Below are 19,220 nucleotides of genomic sequence, written 5' to 3'. Positions count from 1 at the left end.
CAGAATTTCTAAATCATAATTATTTCACAGAGGGTGGCTCCTACCCCTATATTAATCATACTCCTCACTCAGAAATGTAATTCTATTTTAGTCTCCCAAAGATAAATTAGTATATAGTGGAAAGGGAATTAAACTTCTGTTAGGAATGAAATGATATGATAAACACAAACATCCACATGAGTGTGTGTGTCATTTGCCCAGGGAAGAAGAATTTGCAACACAGATTGTGCTGTATCTCGCTAGCCTTCAATATCCACAGGATCTGTCATGAACGTGTATCTCGTGTGTGCAATAACGACAATAGCAGGTGATCTTTACGGAGTGTTTACTGAATGCGAAGAAATACACCAAACACTTTATACAGAGTTTTTTCATTTAAACCTCCCAACAGCCCTTTGAGCAAGTTGTCTCTATGTTGAAAATGAGGCTCAGAGAGGTTAAGTGACTTTCCCAAAGTCACAGAGCCGACAAGTGGTGGAGCTGAGATTTGAACCCACTCAGATTAAAAAAAAATTTTTTTTAACATTCATTTTTGAGAGAGTGAGACAGAGCATGAGTGGGAAAGGAGCAGAGAGAGAGGGGGGACACAGAATCTGAAGCAGGCTCCAGGCTCTGAGCCGTCGGCACAGAGCCTGACGTGGGGCTCGAACTCATGGACCGCAAGATCATGACCTGAGCCGAAGTTGGCTGCCCAACCAACCGAGCCACCCAGGCGGAACCCACTCAGATTTTAAAGTAAGGTGCCATTAATGACAATGCTTCCATGTTAGTATCATCTGCGAATCTCCATATATTTCCTCAGTCTTTATCTGAAGTTTTTTGGCATGGAAAACTTCTCTTTCTGATCCTTATGAAATGTAATTTCCATTCTTTTTCTTTTTGCTTAAAAAAAATATGAGGTAATTGAAATCAGGTTGGATTTGAGGCTATATTGATGGAAGTACACATGGGATGTGGGCTGAAGCATTCAGTGTAATTTTTCTTTCCATCAGCTAATTTTTAAAGTATTAAGCAAGTAGATTCTGATGCTAACAGGGAAGATTTAAATTCTCTTGAGAGCTTGGAGGTGTTAAATAATTTTCTGGTAGTGCCTTCTATGTTTTCAGTCTCCAGCCTCATCTCGGGTGTACCTGAAGCTCAGCGAATGCCCCTGGGCACTTCCCAGGAGCAGCCAGACCTCCTGGTGGAGGCTTCCTTTCCTGACCCCCTCCCCCCAAGCCCTCACCACTCCCATCTGCTCCCCGGCATTGCTTCCGATATTGTTGTCATTGGGGTACTTTGGAAACAGATTCTCTTGGGTCTGTAAGCTGAAAACAAGACTGCTGCTCCCGTCTGGTGCACAGCTTAGTTCAGAAAACGAGGGGTTAAAAAGGAAGCCTGGACTGTGACAACTGTCCTAGGGGGCGCTGTAGCAAGCTCCGGCAGTGACTCATGCGGCTCTGTCACTTGGATCAGCATTGGCCCCTGCCACGCAGGCGGCCAGGTGGGGTTACAGCCAGAGCACGCACAGAGTGGGGAGCATGAAGCCTGCACTGCGGGGGCTGTGATGCCCGGCTTGCCAACTCAACCGGCCGGTTCGCCGCTGACGCCTCAGCCTGCAGCCATGGTAACGCTTCTGGCCCGCTCCACCCCCCGGAGCCCACCACAATGGGCAGCTTCCTGGTGACTGATGGGCGAGTGTCCCCCGTCCCTGACCGAGAGAGCTTAGTAGGTCTGCAGGAAGTGGAGAAGATGTAAGATGCCCCTAGCTGGGAGTCATGCCTTAACGAGGTAGGACGCCGATGCCCATCGGTGCATTTACACCATCAGCGCGCAGGGGTGCTGTAAATCATCGGAAAGAACTTTATTTGGCTGGTGTTTCATTATGCTGATTAAACTGCGGTGGATTCGGGCAGCATGATTGAGGTGGGGAGGAGGGATAATGAACTAAAAAAAAAAAAAAAAAAAGTGGTTGATAAGAGCTCCGAGCATACTCCTCTGGATATGAATGAGCTAGACTGCAGTGCTACCTTAACGTGAGTTACACACCTCCCAGATCCCCTCTCCTGCTCCTTCTTCTCATCCCGGTTAGCCCACGAAATGTATACATGCCATCTTATTTCAGTGGGTAACATTAAATATTAATGACTTAGAGCTGTCCAGGAGAGCAAACAAATAGGTGTAGGTCAGCTGGCATGCTGGCACCCGCCAGCCTGACGCTCTGTCGAAGCGTTCTGGAAATCTCACGCACGAGCCGCTTGCTCACATGAGTTCCCCAAGTGCTTTTGTTCCAGCAAGTGACCTGTTTGAGTTTCTCCTTCAGTTTTACCCCAGCGGGGAAGGCAGCCTAACTGCCGGTTGGTGGCCATGTTGGCAGAGAAGGGGTTAATCTCTTGTTGCTGTAAGAGCCAAGGCTGGGTCTGCCTGTGTGAGCTAGATTGAAAGCAGGCGCTGCAGTGCCATCGGGAGCCGCTGAAGGAGTAAGACGATTTTCTCCGCAACAGTGTCGATCCGTCTGAATTTTTCTCTCCCCCTCTTCTTGTTTTCCTTTAACCAGCTCCTCCCCCCTTCGTTCCCACCCTCAAGTCTGATGATGACACCTCCAATTTTGATGAACCAGAGAAGAATTCGTGGGTTTCATCCTCTCCGCGCCAGCTGAACCTCTCCGGTTTCTCGGGCGAAGAACTGCCGTTTGTGGGGTTTTCGTATAGCAAGGCACTGGGAATTCTTGGTAGATCTGAGTAAGTGAAAATTTGACTTTCTGAGGACCTGCACTGATGCAAAGGTGGTGGGGGGGAGGTGGCGGGGTGGGGGGAGTGCAGTGAAGGGAAGCTGTTAATCAGCCTGCATTGGGGGAGCAGTTTACCTGTCTGGGCTTTGGTGGGGCAGAATGTTCATATTCTCATTTTGCTATGTTTCAGGTCCCTCTTCCTCTCCCTAGCATCATAATTGTCAATTGGGTACTTTGGGTTAGTTTTTCAGTGTTTGGTCTTCTTTAGAGGAGAGGAAATAGTGGGGGATTACCTAGCAGTGCAAATGCTTGGTGGAAGGAGAAACGTGCAGGGTTCAAGTGAGCTGTCCGTTTATTTATCCTTCTGTGCATCCGTCTCCCTCTCAGGTGGGTGGGTGGAGGTTGCTATCTTGGCTGTATTGAGCGAGATCTCATAAGCTAAAGGTTTATGATGGCTTAGCTGAGCTGCAAGTGGCTGTACCCAAGCTCTAACAGATAGATGGTGCTCGGCTCCGCTCGAAGTCTGCTGCAAGATCAGGGATCTGGCAGCTGAGCCTTTTTGAGCTGGCGGAGCGCTGGTTACCAGAGAGAGCCCCGTTACCGTGAGCCACCGGGAGGGAGTATGATGTCGCCGAGTCATTGATTCACAGAAATTGGGCTTCTTAGGGGAAAAAACCAAACAAACCAAGAGATTAGAAAATGGAAGTATAAACATCACTGTAAACCTCTTAACATGATAGGTCTCTTCTCCGTTCTTGAAAAAGCTCGTGAAAAACGCATTAACACTGCACTCAGGACCGTAGGGTCCTGGCTCCCAGCCTCCTGGAATTTCTCTCAAATTCAGTACCTTCTGTGGATGTCGGAGCTCAGTGTCTTGCTTCGTTCTGTGATCCGATGACATTCTGCGTTCAGAGGCACGAGTTCCTCGGGAAGGTTTTGGACTAGCTGTGTTATTCCCCCGATGCCCTGGCTTTCTCACTTGGAGGCTCTTGGGGTAATGTTAGGTAATTAGTTGCTGCCCACTTAGGAGACGAGCAGAATTTGATTTTCTCCTTGGCAGCATCCATTCCTGATTTGTTGTGCTTGTAGTTAAGATATCGATTTGAAAGCATGTGTTGATTCTTGGATGGTGTCTCCCCATGGGTGCTATTTTGACACTAACGTTCCTCAAAAGATCTCAGACCATTGTGGAGAATTGGGCACTCGATATGAAATAGGGTTGTGGGTTGTGATTCAATTGGAGAGAGATTTTTATGTTGAAAGATGCCGCCATGGTCCTACTTTCCTCCTTCCCCGGGGGACCGGCTAAATATTTGGGGTTAGATTTTGGTGGCGTTGGCCGTGCCTTTCCGACTAATTTGCTCTGCAGCCCCAAAACAATCTGGATGGTAGGAGGAGAGGCAGAGAGCTCACTAGCTGTTGAATGTGCCATCAGATGGATTTGAAATAGCCCAGCAGGGCATCTGAAGAGCAGGGCAGAGGTGGAGGCCTGATGGTAAAGAACGTGTGGCTGGGGGGCAGCTTAACGTCGACGCACGCGGCACGCTGAAGGTCACAGATCGGGCTGGAGGGAGATGTGGGGAGAGTTCTAGTTCTGGTTAGCAGTGGGCTGGCTGGCTCATGGTGAAAGCTTGCTTGGGGTACTAGTGATCTGAAAAATTAGGGAGGACTTGAGGGAATTCGATTTTGGGGGCAAAAGGGCAGAATGATGTGGGGGATCTTAGGCATTGCAATTAATCTGAAGCGGTGTGTGATTAATGGCTTATGGTTCTGGAAGCCTGAATTTGCATCTGCTTCTCATGGAGAGCTCAGTTAAGGGAGCTCTCTGACGGGGACATCTCAGTCTCCAGGCCCAGGCACTTGATAAATATTTGTTGGTTTAATTTGCTCATGATTCTTCCCCCCCCCGACCCCCCCATCCCCCTGATCACGTTTCTACTGCTCATTGTATTTGAAGATCGGCTATTTCACCTTTGATAGTTCACGGTACATCTCTAGAGCATAAAACGAGCTTCTGTTCATGCCCCAACAGAATGCTTAATAAGATTCTCCTAAAAAAGAAAAAAAGAAAAAAAAAAAGTGCCTGCACATGAATTCGTGTATGTCTCATCTGGAAGATGGGGTTGGAGTATTCCTGTCTTTGGGGAACTTTAATGTCTTTTCCATGGCAGTCTGGGGTTGGAATCAGAAAGATTTTCTTTCATCTCGTGTCTTTTAGTGTGATCTCGCTGTTGGATTGGGCTCTTCTTGCTGCGGGCAGCCCTGTGGGTGAAACCCATAGCATCATTTTAGGAGTTCGCTCCACCTGTTGGGTGTAGGTGACCCTGGACAGATCACATTATCATTATGTGGAAATTCCATAAAAGAGGCAGTGATGAAATTAATTAGAAGCTCCTGCAGTGCTGGGGACATATATACAAATACACTGAGAGGTGGGAGGAGGCATTTTCTGGGGGGTCCCACCACTGCCACCAGGGACCTGCTGTTTCTTCCCGAGTTCCTCCTTCTCCCCACCCCTGTTTTCAGCGTCACAGGTTTTTATTTACACACAGGGATTACCTGTGCTGCTACTCACTCTTCACACCACCGGGGAAATAGCAGATGCTGCTGTGTGGCGGCTGGGTAAATTGACCCCAGATCTTTTACTGGTGAATTGCATGAAATGTTCAGAGGAGGAGCTGAATGAATGAGGAGTTTTCATGAAGACTCCGGTGGTGAGAGTGGTTTTAATTGCTGTGATCGTTGGTTGCTTTTTAGGATCCTTTTCTGGGACCACAGACAGTTTTTAAGCCAGGCATTGAGTGCATCATTATTTTAGACTTAGCAAGAATCTTGATCTCAGCGTTCTGTGTCTGAGGGATCGTGGGCGTTCCTCGCAGCTTGAGTGGAGGGAGCAGGAGAGGTTCCACAGGATTAGTTTTGGTTGTCTCTGGGGTGGGATTCTGGCGAAACTGGTGCTGGAGAGTGAGGGAGTGTCTGTCCTCGTGCCTCTTTTTCTTTTTAACTGACGATAACCCAAGTCACATCCCCAAGCTCTGAATGCTTGGATGTTTCTCTGAGCCTCTGTTTGCTTGAATTTTACAATATGTTAAAGATATATGTTAAAGGTTTAAAAATAAAATGCATCCCAGTTCTCCCTCCCTCCCTTGTCAGCATGGGGTATATGTCTTTAGATCCCTTCTTCCTCCTAGATCTGAAATACTGCCTCATTTGCTGAAACAGTGCATTTCTTCAAACCTTCAGTATAAACTCTAGAAGGAAAAAGCCAGTTGGTTTTATATTTTGTGCTAGTTTACACATGCTGGTTTGATGCTTTTGGAGAATTTTGAAATCTTAGAGGAGCAAAGAGATGTCAGGGAGGCTGAAATCTGTGGGATGCCAGTGCCTGAATAGGCTGTTTTTAGGAAGGGGCTCTCGCTTCCTTTTGGCTCTGGGCTCTTTACTTTCCTTCTGGGTGATCTGAAGTTTCATTTTGGTGCCAGCCATCTAAACGCTTAGAGGAACGAGAAATGGCTTCCCACCATTACCTTCCCAGATTTTCAGAGAACCAGGTTTTGGTGCCTCTTCCTTGCTCCATCGGGACCTCTTTGCATGTCTGTTTCCTCTACAGCAAAGGTGGAGTAATAATGTTCCCTTTGTCTTAGGGCTTTCGGGAGGATTATGTGAAACACAGAAGCACTTGATCTAGTACTTGGAACATGGAAAAGTCTCAGTAAACATTTACTATTATTGTTATTACTATTATTGTTATTACTAATTTGTTAGTCTGTAGATGCATAGTGTCCTCTTTATACGGAGAAGATATGGAAGGAACTCAGCAATATTAAGTAGTCTGGTCATGCCAGAGCAGAAACCCAGCTTCCCAGGCCCTGGAAGTTTAATGCTAGAGAAGCTTAAACATCCTAACCAACCACAGGTTAATATGCATTTGCCAGATACCTGTAGGTAAGAGGTAGTTGTGGGGATGGAGTGGACTGGGGGACAGAATCAGGAGGCCCAGTCCCAGAACGGGTTCCTTTCTATCAAGTTGAACAAGTCAAGGCACATATGTGTGAAATAGTCCAGGGGACACAGAGCAAACACCTTTCCTGCAGAATATCATGGTACAGATGGGATACCTGACTGCTTTAGGAGTCAAGAGAGGAGGGCAGCCTCCATTGTGGGAGACGCTTAATGGGTAATGCCAGTTCATAGTTCTTGCCAAGTTACGGTAACGATCTTCATTGGAATGTCTGTCCGTTTCCCCAAGTTGACTGTGATCTCAAGAGCAGGACTGGGTCTGATTGATCCCAGTTCTCCTGGAGCACAGGACATGGTAGATCCTCAGTAAATGCCTGTGTTGGAAACTGAGCGTGTGAGCCCACTAATGGGATGTAAAATATCTGACTTTTTAAACCAGTGGATTTGGATGAGGGGAGAGAAATGTAGAGAACATTTCAAGTGGGTCAAGTGGTAACAACAGCTTGTCCTTATAGGGCACCAACTCTGTTCCAGGCTCTATTTTAAGCATTTTGCACAGATTAACTCATTTAAACTGCACGATGGCCTACAAGGAAGGATCTGTCATCATTCCCATTTTACATGTAAGGAAACTGAGGCACGGAGAGATTAAGCGATTTACCCCAAGGTCAGGCAGCTCTGAGTTGCTCAGGTGGAAGTTGAACCCAGATAATGTGGCAGCTCCAGAGTCTCTTAGCCACTGTGCTGTGCTGCCAAGTATCAATGCTGCCCAAAGGAGAAATTAGGAGATTTGTGTGGGGTCCCCAGGTTTACGTGCTTGTCGGAAGTGGAGGCCCAGTGTGGGGAATGATATGGGCGATGGGGTTGGAGTCAGGGCAGAATGAGAGCTGGCAAGCAGACTAATTGCTGGATTTTGTTTTCAATCTCTGCAAATTTTTTGAGTAGGTAGACTATGTAGCTCTTGGATTTTTTTTTTTTTTTAATTTCTTCTTCCTCTCATTTCGAGACTCTTCCCTGGTGTGTGTGTGTGTGTGTGTGTGTGTGTGTGTGTGTGTGTGTGTGTACGTGTACATGAACGCATGCAGATATACTCTCTCCCTGAAAGTTCTTCTTTGCTTGAGTGTAAGCAATTCACAGGGAATTGCATTGACCTTGCTCTCCACCATGTCTTCAGGCCGATCATATACAAGATGCTCAATAAGCATTTGGTGAATCGGTCCAAATCATTTTTGTGGCTGCAGCTTTCAATTTATTGGTGACTCTGTGATCCATGTCTATGCAAATCTATGTTTTGTACTTTCTGCCACCTTCTGTCATTTATTTTGGCGATGGCTTATTCCAGGGGAAGATGGCCTGAATGCTCCAAACAGTCCTACTTCCTTTTTACTGAAATACTTAGGATGGTGGGGAGTCTTCCCTTAAAAACTATCTTCCTTTCCACATCCGGCCTGGGGCTGTTTGTTATTGTGTGTGCTACCTCCAGATCCCTTGCAAAGAGCCTCGTCTGTGTTTTGATTTAAAAAAAAAAAAAAAAAAAAGCGACAATAACAGAATGCGCTCTGGTACACAAAGGTGTGCATCCTCTGTGCTTCCCAAGTTTCAAAAACCGTAACTAGCTTCTGCCCGTGGTTCCTGCCCTCAAGTGCCCTGTGTTGTTTCTATTCCACCGTCATCCAGACCGGATACCTGATGTTCACCTCTGTTTGTTGAGTTGGGTTCTGTCCTCTCACTCACTCCATTTCTTCTTTCCTTTAGTCAAGCACATCTTGTTCTACTTGCCTTATTCTGTTCTCTATTTAGACTGTGCGTGCTTGCCTCGCGGGCCTGGCAGGACCATTCTGCCGCCTTCTTGTTTGTCTTAAAGATACCTTTAGGAAATGTAATCCAAACGAGCCTAGCCCAATCCTGAAGATTAGACTCCAAAAGATCTGTCAAGTGCGTTTTTTGCTGGCCTACACATGCTAATTTGCATGGTTGCCTCGGATCCCTTAAGAAGACAGTAATTGACTAAATGGTGCTGTGTGTTCCCAAGCTCTGCGCCAGTTTGGCACTTCTTCCCTCGCCTAAGTGAATTTCTCTCCGTTCTCTCTGTTTTCCTTGTCTTTTGTCTCCTGACCTCTGTCACCTTCCTTTCTCTGACCAGCTTCCTGGAAGCATAGCCTGCACTCTGTGCCTCTTTTCCAGTCTCTACAACCTTACGGAATTACTACCTGAGAAGCCATGGATTGCACTCAACCACCAAAGCCAGTGATCCCCACCGTGCCACATGATATCGTCAGTTACCGCACGTGTCCTGAAACTTTCTGCCGGCTTCACTTCTGCGTCGTGGAAACTCGGTTTTCCCTCCTACCTCCCTGACTGCCAATCTCACTGCTTCTTGGCTGTCATCGTCTGTTCCAGGTCCTTGAAATGTTGCACTGTCTCAAGTTCCATCCTCAGTTAACCTTTTTAGCCTGGTCTTGCTGATCTCATTCAGTTCCTTGACTTACACTCTTCTTTCCCCATGGCCTTCCTCCCAGAATGTCCTGTGTTCATTATTGCCAGGACGTTCTACCACTTTCTCAACATCCCTGTACTCTGTTCCCTCCCAACACAGACAGACTTGTGTGCTCACTCAGTAAGCCAGTAGGTGCCAGTTTTGGTTTTCTCATTTCATTTGAGAAACTACCACTTTTTCTAGCCTTGTAGACAAGAGATCTGTTCCATCTCCCCCACCAGCCCATCATTTGCCAAGTCCTCTAAGTTACACCTCTAGGATGATACTTGGATCTGTGCCTGTCTTTCTGTCCTTACCGTCACCCCTCATGGAATTTTGCTTGGACTATTGCAGTAGTCTCCTAACCGATTCCTCTGCCTCCAGTTTTCCCAGATCTGATGATCCATTCTTCACAGAGGATGGAATTCTTCCAAAGCACAAGTTGGATGATGTCATTCTCCTGCTCAGACCTTCAGTGGCATCACAGTGTGCACAGAATTAATGGCCACTCCAGAACTTGGTATTCAAGCCTGGTATGCCAAGACCCCCAGCCTTCCTTTTTCATTCGTACCTCCTTCTTGTCCCCTGTTCCTGGTCACATTGCTCAGTGCTCATTGAGGACAGGGACCATGTCTTCCACCTTTTGCCTGAAAAAGTGCCTTGCCCTTGGAAGGTCTTCAAAGAACATTTTTCAAATTGAATTACACTAAAGTAGCCAGGGATTATGCCAATTCCTTCTGCACAGTTTATACAAGTGCTAATGGATGCTGTCCTCTATCGAGCACTTCTTGTGTGCCCAGAGCTATGCTGAATGCATTTACATGCATTAGCTCACAAAGTCTTCACAGTCTTGCCATGACTCTGTGAGGCAGCAGGTGTGATCCCCATTTTACAGATGAGGACACTGAGGCTCAGCCGGGATAAGGTGTTTTCCTGAGGTCTTGCAGGTAGTAACACATCTAAGACTTAGACCCATAGCTGGCTGCCTCCAGAACCACTGCGCTCTTCTGCCTCTAACACTCATGATTTCCCTGGATTATGCGGGACCTGCAGGCTAGCCTAATAATAAAGGTGAGAAAGTGGATCTGACTGAGAATTCACTGTGCCATACACTATTCCAAGTGCTTGACAAACTCGTTTAATCTCAGCCACCCAATCTTTTACAGATACAGATACTGGTCATGGAGCTTGGGTCACTTACTAAAGTTCACACCTTGCGTGTGGCAGAGAATGGCCAACTTTTCCCACGTTTAACTTTAGAGTTGACATAAATATTCTTTATTTCGGGGGACAGACTGTGGTACACTCATTAGAAGTCCGGGCTTTGGAATCAGGTAGATGTGGGTTCTAGGCTCTGCCGCTCACCACCTGTGTGAATGAGGCCATTTAAATTCTCCCAGCATCAATCCCCTTACGTATATAAAGTGGGAGTTGTTACAGCGCCCACCTGCTAGGGACACACAAAGCATGTAGTGTTAGCACCTGGAGCAGAGCGAGTGTCCATTTTGTAGTCTTGTTATTTTGGGGATGAAGATGGGCCTAGGAATACTTTCAATTCTCCTTTCTTCCCTGCTTGAGTTTATAAAGACATCTTGCTGGTTTCTGCCCATTGAGAGAATCAGGCTCCACGTGGGGTGCCTGACAGATGTCCTAATATCTCCATCCAATTTTTTTTACTCTGAATGGAGTCCGTGATGTGTTGGCTAAACCGGTTCCTTCCCTAAAACGTGCTCAAGGCTTCTGGTCGGATCCGGTTTCCAGTGGAGTCTGGAACTTGGTGCTGTGCCCAACCTGGGTGTCATGCACTCCCTGCCCCCTCCAGTGTTTGAGTGTCCCCTGGAGGGGACAGTGTGTGTGTCATCGTGACACTGCTGTCCTAGAACCAGCGTGTCTGGGCATCTCCCGAGCGAGGGCCAGAAAGCTTTATCGTGCCAGCGTTAATTCAGTGGACTTGTTTGGATTCTCTTGGCCACTGCAACCTTTAAACTGAGGCTGCCTGGTGCACAGAAATATTTGGCATACCCTTCATTCACGCATTGGTTCCCTCCACAAATATGTTCTAGGGCTTATGGCGTAACTGACAGACAAGGTCCTTGCTCTCAAGAAGCTAGCATTCTGTTGGGGGAGACAGAGGATAAATAAGTTCATAAAAGGTTTTCAGATGATGGTGAGGGCTGTGAAGAAATGAGAACCCGGGATAGGGGTTCTATGACCATGCTGGTGCCTGAGGCCGGGACTAGCCTGTGGGCGTCCAGTGAGCACAGAGCCCAGTGGGGTAGTTGGAGCTTCGGGATGCATGGGGAGTGGGGTCAGAGTTGAGGTAAGACAGGTCTTCAGGTTTGGGTTTGGAGTAGGGACATGGTAGATGTGGTTCTCATTGACCGCTGTGTGGTGGATGGAAGGGCAACAAGAATTGGACTCGAGGAGGTTAGTTAGGTCACTGCAGCCATCCAGGGAGGAGGTGGAAGTCTGTCAGTGACGGTGACCCACAGAGCTAGCACTGGCTTAGAGGTGGAGACTGTCTTGGAAATCACGAGTCTACACTTTCATTAATAATGTGATTTTTAATAAATGATTCTTTTTTTATGTTTTTTTTTAATTTTTTTGAGAGAGAGAGGGACAGAGTGCCAGTGGGGGAGGGGCAGAGAGAGAGGGAGACACAGAATTCGAAGCAGGTTCCAGGCTCCGAGCTGTCGGCACAGAGCCCGACGTGGGGCTCAAAGCCACAAACTTGAGATCGTGACCTGAGCTGACGTCGGACGCTTAACCGACTGAGCCACCCAGGTGCCCCATAAATGATTCTTGAGTTACCTATTAATCATTCCAAAGCAAATGCTCTAATCCAACTGGAGACCACTGCTCTGGGTGTGTGTGTGTGTGTGTGTGTGTGTGTGTGTGTGTGTGTGCACGCGCGTGCGCGCGCGCATATGTGATGTGTGTGGGTTGGTGGGAGCGCCCCAAAGCCAGCTAGACTCTGAAACTTTAGTAGAACAATATTTTTAATATTTCCAAGTGTTCATGATGGACACTGCTTGTGTATTTTGAAATGGGCTTATAAAGTTAGTTCATAAATTTCAGAATGCTCAATCTTAAAAGCCAATATATTTTTGGAACAGAATGCTGATGAGTGTTTTATTTTTTGCACCATATTACATCTTGCAGTTGCATGTATTTTTAGTGCTGTTGGCCACAATTAAGGTAGGGCCCTCAGCTGAGCTAATTTTGAATCCCCTCGGTTTAGACTCAAGTATCCATTCTTGGTTATCTCAAGAATATCTGTGATTTGTGATCTATGCTCTCAGTGATCTGGTGGCATCTTCTATGGTCTTAGGATCCTATTCTTAAGCGAATAAATGGATGGCTTGATGCTTATGCATGACCTTAATTATTACAGCAGTGATGAGAGAGTACTCAATACATATACTTTCTTTAGGATGGAAGTACAGATTGTATTTTCTTTTGATATGAAGCATTCTCTTGGTAGCGTATTAAGGAATTATTTTTGAGTTCTGTGGATTATTATAGACATCGGGAAAACTTCTTTTTGTCATTGGTACTTAAATGTTCAAGTTACATGGAAAGCAATTTTTAGGTCACATCTAACACATTTTAAGAAAATATTCTTTTTGCTGCAGCAGAAACGACCAAGCCCGACCTTCCCTCTGTGTGTCATACACCATTACCTCTGCTAATACTCTTTGTGCCTCTATAATTATAAAGCAGATGTGTATATCAGGACGAGATGTTGATTTCAGAGTAAATTTTTCTAGAAAATAGAAGCTGGAAAAAAGAGGAAAACCCAAACTTGGCTTCATGTTTGAAGAGACAGCACTGCTGTGTGTGGGTGGGTGGCTGCGTGCACCCGCTGCTCAGAAGTGCCTTTTCTCTCCATGGGTATAACTGGCTGTGTATCCGAGATGTGGCCAGGAGGAGTAGGCAAGCAATGTGTGGGCAGGCTGCATGTTCTTTTATTAGCATCCTCATTGTACTGCATCTCATCGAGCCCGGAGCATGAACCAGCCCGGGCCTCTAAAGTCTGTACTGTTTCCTATGTAATTACCCCCCTGAGCTGCCAAACAAGGGAGGAAGAGTTGCTTTTGTGTGTGCGTTGAGCTCTTTTGGGGGGTGGCTGTGGTCTAACCTGAATGGATGTTCTTGGGCACCTGGACTGTCCTGGGCTCAGCCTTGGATTTGCCTTCCCAGGATTGCACACAGCCAGTCACGGATAGATGTTACCTTCCCTGAGTGATCCATTTCCCTTTCTTCTGTGAGCTCTCAGGGTCTACGCAGCTGTTTTCTCAGGTTGCTTTTCTTGGGTTTGTCCGGGGCTGTCCAGCCGAGTAGTAGCGGAGTTGGGATTTGAACCCATGGCTGTTGGGTTCCAGAGCCCAACTTTGAACCAAAACCCAGCTCTCCTGCACCACACCTGTGCCCACATCATCCTGATGGGGTAGGAGCACATAGAGGCCATAGGGTCAGCTATTCCTTTGCCTCATTGCCATGGGATGACAATGCCCACCTCTTTGGATTGTTGAGTGAGTTCAGTGAGGTAATCTGTAAAGTATCTAGTGTCTGATGCATAGTTAAGTGCTCAATAAATGAGCACTATTAGTGATGACAAATAGTGACATTAATTCTCTCTCCTACAGTGTTAGTTGTTTGAGGGCAGGACTTCTGACTTTCTTAACTAGGTGTCTACATGAAAAATAAATAGAATACAAATATGTTGAGCCATACTTGTCTCTAGTATATTTCTTTTACAGAAGTAATTCATGGAAATGGTATATTGCAGTTGACTTATTAAAAATGGGGGTAGGAATAGTCTTAAATCAGTGTCTGAAATTTGTACATTGTTTTGAAATTGATAGCCCACCATGATTAACTTCAAAACTGTGTTCCCACTCAAAGAGTGACCAAAAGGCACCAATACAAAATGGCCTGGCCAAAAATGCCACCTGGAGCCAGTTGTTGGGGACAGTCATACTATGAGTCTTAAAAACCTAGACCCTAAATCACAGGTCCATTCTTATTAATTAGCATCATGATTCTCAATCCTCTCTGTACATTAGAATCACAGGAGAGCTTGACAAAAGTGCTGCCCAGGCCCTACTCCCAGGTAGTCTCTGGCTTAATTGGTCTGGTTGGGCCCTGGACATCAGGGGTTTTTTTTGTTTTTGTTTTTGTTTTTTAAAGACTATTTTTTTAAGAGCAAGTTTAGGTTCACAACAATGTTAACAAGAGGTACAGAGATTTCCCATTTACCCCCTGCCCCCAAATATGCACAGTGTCCCTCATCATCAACATCCCACACCAAGAGGGGTGCTCTTTTTACAGTTAATGAATCTACACTGACATGTCACCATCACCCAAAGTCCATGGTTTACCTTAGGGTTCACTCTCAGTGGTGTGCATTTTGTGGGCTTGGACAAATGTGTAACGACATGTATCCACCATTATAGTAGTATCACATGGAGTATTTCCACTACCCTACATTGGTACTTTATTTTTTAAATTTTTTATTTATTTATGTTTATTTTAGGGAGAGAGACAGAATGTGAGCGGGGGAGGGGCAGAGAGAGAGGGAGGCACAGACTCGGAAGCAGGCTCCAGGCTCTGAGCTGTCAGCACATAGCCCGACAGGGGGCTCGAACTTGTGAACCGTGAGATCATGACCTGAGCCAAAGTCGGACGCTTAACTGACTGACCCACCCAGGCATCCCGACATCAGTACTTTATAAAAGCTTTCCACATGATTCTAATGTGCAGACTGGTTGAAGACCAGGGAAGTTCCAGAAAGCTGTGTTGACCTTTCTGCCCTCCACCCCCAGCCTTATCCTCCAATCACATTCCTGCTGTGGGATTATTGGTACAAGTTGGGTTCAGAATCAGCATTCTTACCGTAGCTTTTTTTAGGTGTGATTTTTATTCTTAAAAAAAAAAAAAAAAGATTTTCTTTAGCACCTTGCTTCTGAAGAGCTCTTAATTGCTGTACTTAGAACTTCTAAACAGTGAACATTTGTCAAGCATCAAAACAGCTATCAAAATAGAAGGAGGGAGTTGGGCCTCAGGGACAAGGAGGGCGTCTCTCTGTCTCCCGTGAGTGCAGGTGGGTGGGGGCGCACGTCCCCTGGATTCTTGGCCCCATTAATGAGTGACCTAGAAACACTTTTTTTTGGAGCGGGGGTTGGTGAATAAGCAATCAGCTTTTGTCCCCATAGCAGCGCACCTTAAACATTGAACACAGCTGGATCCTGTCCTCCATGTGTCATCGAAGTTTTGGGGCCACTTCCCACCCCAAGATCCCGTACCCCCTGTCTTGGTTCTTCTAAAAGGGGCTGGTTCTGTACTCAGGTGCAGATAGTTGTGACCTCATCTGTCATCCCTGCCCCAGGTCAGTGTGTAACTGAGTGACATGTGAGTACCTCCTGATTACTAAAGGACCAAGGACCCCGTCTATGGACCATCCCTCCCTCAGGTGGTTTGGGTCTTCTCTAGCCTACCCACCAGAGTGATGTCAGGAATAAGGAAGTAGCAAAGACAACCCAAGGCCACACCAAGCAACCCATTTCATCTCAGATGGAAAAGAAAAACTGTGTGTGTGTGTGTGTGTGTGTGTGTGTGTGTGTGTGTGTGTGTGTTTGTGTGTGTGTGTTTTGGCTAGATTTTAGGTGGAAAATAGGCTAGTGAGAGCTGCAGAACTTGATTAAAATCTTTAGCCAAGGGGCGCCTGGGTGGCGCAGTCGGTTAAGCGTCCGACTTCAGCCAGGTCACGATCTCGCGCTCCGTGAGTTCGAGCCCCGCGTCGGGCTCTGGGCTGATGGCTCAGAGCCTGGAGCCTGTTTCCGATTCTGTGTCTCCCTCTCTCTCTGCCCCTCCCCCGTTCATGCTCTGTCTCTCTCTGTCCCAAAAATAAATAAACGTTGAAAAAAAAAAAATTAAAAAAAAAAAATCTTTAGCCAAAAGTAATATCTTAAAAAAGATTTATTTCTGGGGGTGCCTGGGTGGCTCCATTGGTTAAGTGTCCAACTCTTGGTTTTGGCTCAGGTCATGTTCGAGCCCCGTGTTGAGCACTGTGCTGACAGCATGGAGCCTACTTGGGATTCTCTCAATCTGTCTCTCCCCCTCCCCCTATTGCGCTCTCTCTCTCAAACTTTAAAAAAACAAACAAACAAACAAAAAAGATTTATTTCTGGGGCACCTGGGTGGCTCAGTCAGTCAAGCGTCCAACTTTGGCTCGGGTCATGATCTTGCGGTTTGTGAGTTTGAGACCTGCCTCGGGCTCTGTGCTGACAGCCCAGAGCCTGGAGCCTGCTTTGGATTCTGTGTCTCCCTCTCTCTCTCCCCTCACCAGCTTGTGCGTGCTCTCTCGCTCTCGCTCTCTCTCTCTCTCAACAATAAATAAACACTAAAACAAAAAGGAGGATTTATTTTGGGATTTCAATCCCTCTTGCCCATTTTTGTGAATAATCAATATTTGTTTTAATGTGAGTAATAGCAGAGAGCACTTACAGCCCCCTGAGTTTTACTATTTCAAGCAACTGTTTTAGACCTGCGAGGAATGTGCTATTTACACTATTGCATGGGTAGTGATGATAAAAATGGTAATGATAATAGTAATGGTTGACATTTACTGAACGCTTGTAATGTGCCAGACACTGTGCCACGAGATAAGCTCATTTAATCTCACACGAACTCTTTAAAGTAGGTTGAGAGTTATCCCCATTATACAGATGAGGAGACTGAGCCTCAGTGAGTGGCAGAGTCAGATTTTGAATAGAGCAGCATGACTCTGGGTGTCAATTCACTTTGCTGCCCTACAGTGCACACGTAGGGAGCTGTCCCTGGGGTCCAGTGAGCCAGCGCTGTCATGTCAGCCCTTGCCACTGACCAGGGTGAAAGGTCTGAGTTGCCGCAGGAAATGGACCTGATATTGATCGGGAAGTAGTTTGGGGCATCAGAAAGCAGAACTTTCACCTGCTGGTAAGAAGTGAATGCTCGCTGACCCACCGCTCCTGCAGGTCCGTTACCAAAGCGACAAAGATGGGTATGTGGGGCAGCGGTGGGCTCTGTGCACGTCTGTCTGAGCACAAGAGCCTTTCTGTTCCCTGGGCCCTGCCCTTCACCGGTCCTGGTGTTCTTGTCTAGGGTGCCGACCACTGTGGGCAGCCACCCTGGGTGATGGGTATCCTCTCCGCCCGTGACTAACGGCTTCTAGGGATGCGGCAGTGTGTGTGAGGTACATGTCCACATGTGGGTGAGTGCCGCCTTTTTGTGGAGAGGGCCTCCTTCTACCCCTCTCTCGGGAGGTCATGCTGCCCTGCTTTGTGATCTCACCCTGGGAATTCTGTTGGATGCATCAGTCAACCTCCACACTGACTCCAGCTCTCTGTGAAGACCAACAGGAGCCATTTATTAATTGGCAGCCTCCCCATGTATAGAACGAGGATAATAAATCGTATCTGCCTCATAAAACTATAGAGAAGAAAGAGTCAAGACATATCTAGCGTTAGACCCAGAGCCATGTGGGTAGTCCGTGCTCAGGAAGTGTTCCGGTTTCCTGTTGCTGCTGTAAGAAGTCGCCACAAATAAGTGGCATAAAATAGCACAAATGTATCACCTTATACTTCTGGAGACCAGGAATCCAAGATGGGTTTTGCTGGGCTGAGATCAGGGTGCCGACAAGGCTATACTCTTCAGAGCCTCTCGGAGAGAATCTGTTTCCTTGCCTTTCCTGGCTTCTAGAGGCCGCCCAGATTCTTTGGCTCGAGGCCCCTTCCTCCACCTTCAAAGCTAGCAGTGTAGCATCTTCAATCTCTCTGACTGCGACCCTACTTCTGTTGTCACATCCCCTTCCTCCTCTGCTTTGGTTTTCGAAGGACCCTTGTGATAATGTTGCATCTGCCCAGTAAATCCAAGATAATCTCCTCCATCTCAGAATCCTTAACTTAATCCCATTGCAAAGTCCCTTTTTGCCACGTCTGGTAACAGATCCACAAGTTCCAGGGATCGGGACGTGGGCGTGGTGGGGGCGGGCCCACCGTAATATGCATTAGCTGCTCTTACAAAATGAAACAGAACCAAACTGGCTAGCTTGGGGATACAAGAGCCAGTAATTTGATCAGCACAGTTACTAATGACATTTGTTAGGCACATGCTGTGTTAGCTCACTCTTGCCTCAGGGCCTTTGCATCCGTTTTCCCCCTTCCTGGAGCTTGCTTCTTTCCAGAGAATTGATGGCTGGCACCTCCTTACCCATCAGGCCCCAGATCAGATGTCACCACTCAGAGAGGCCCTCCCTGGTCACCTTTGCTTAGACCAGGCCCGCTGACCCCATTTCCTCTCTCGTACCATATCACCCGTCTCCTTCTTTGACATCATCTGTAACCTTTGTGTGTGTGTGTGTCTGTCTGCCCTCTGTGAATGTCAGCTCCAGGAGGGTAGGGGCCTTGTGCATCTTGTTCACAGCTGTTCCAGGACCTGGAACAGTTTGTGGAACAGAGCAGGTGCAGAGTGCCTATCTGTTCATAGATGGCAACCAAGGCTCAGAGAGGCTGAATCATTGCCTCAGGTCAGCGGCGACTGAGTTTACACCCAGGTCTGTCTGCCTCCAGAGTTTTTGCTTCTGTCCAGCTCTGTGCCTCGTGGCCTTGATGTCATCAGAAGCTTCTCAGGCCAGCTCTGTTGACGGCCACAGAACTCCGGCAGGTCTGTCCTCTCTGCCGCAGTTTCTGAAAGCGGCTTTTTCAGAACCGTCTGCTGGCCACCTTAACGCTGGTTTTCGTATCTAGGTCTGTTGTGTCAAGTCTGGACTCCCCTGCCAAGACTAGCTCCATGGAAAAGAAACTTCTCATCAAAAGCAAAGAGCTGCAAGACTCCCAGGACAAGTGCCACAAGGTATTTATTTCCGCAGCCGGCCTCCCTCCTTGCTCCAGGATCCTCCCGTCAATCTATGCCAAGGGATCCGCCCGGGGCCGCTGCTGGCGCTGAGCCACCTGATCCATACCCAGCGGGCGAGGCGCTCCCTCCCTCGCTGAAGTCTCGCCTCCAGCAGCTCAGAGGGAGATGAATTCAGGC

The 19,220-nt window shown here is 47.2% G+C and overlaps 1 protein-coding gene across 1 annotated transcript in view; it reads left to right on the top strand.

Annotated features, from left to right (window-relative positions):
• CIT (citron rho-interacting serine/threonine kinase) overlaps nt 1–19,220 on the top strand; it is a 164,183-nt gene that overhangs the window by 57,588 nt on the left and 87,375 nt on the right. The window contains exons 9-10 of the mRNA XM_047088045.1: nt 2,537–2,720; nt 18,935–19,040. Coding sequence (XP_046944001.1) covers nt 2,537–2,720; nt 18,935–19,040 — 290 coding nt within the window. The remainder of the gene's footprint in view (nt 1–2,536; nt 2,721–18,934; nt 19,041–19,220) is intronic.

The sequence above is a fragment of the Lynx rufus genome, unplaced genomic scaffold (assembly GCF_022079265.1).
Source record: "Lynx rufus isolate CCGP_SWC_20201006 ecotype Redwood Valley unplaced genomic scaffold, mLynRuf1.p SCAF_24, whole genome shotgun sequence".
In the NCBI taxonomy this organism is placed as follows: Eukaryota; Metazoa; Chordata; class Mammalia; order Carnivora; family Felidae; genus Lynx; species Lynx rufus.
Note: the sequence above shows the minus strand (reverse complement) of the source record. Positions and strands in the feature narration are given on the sequence as shown.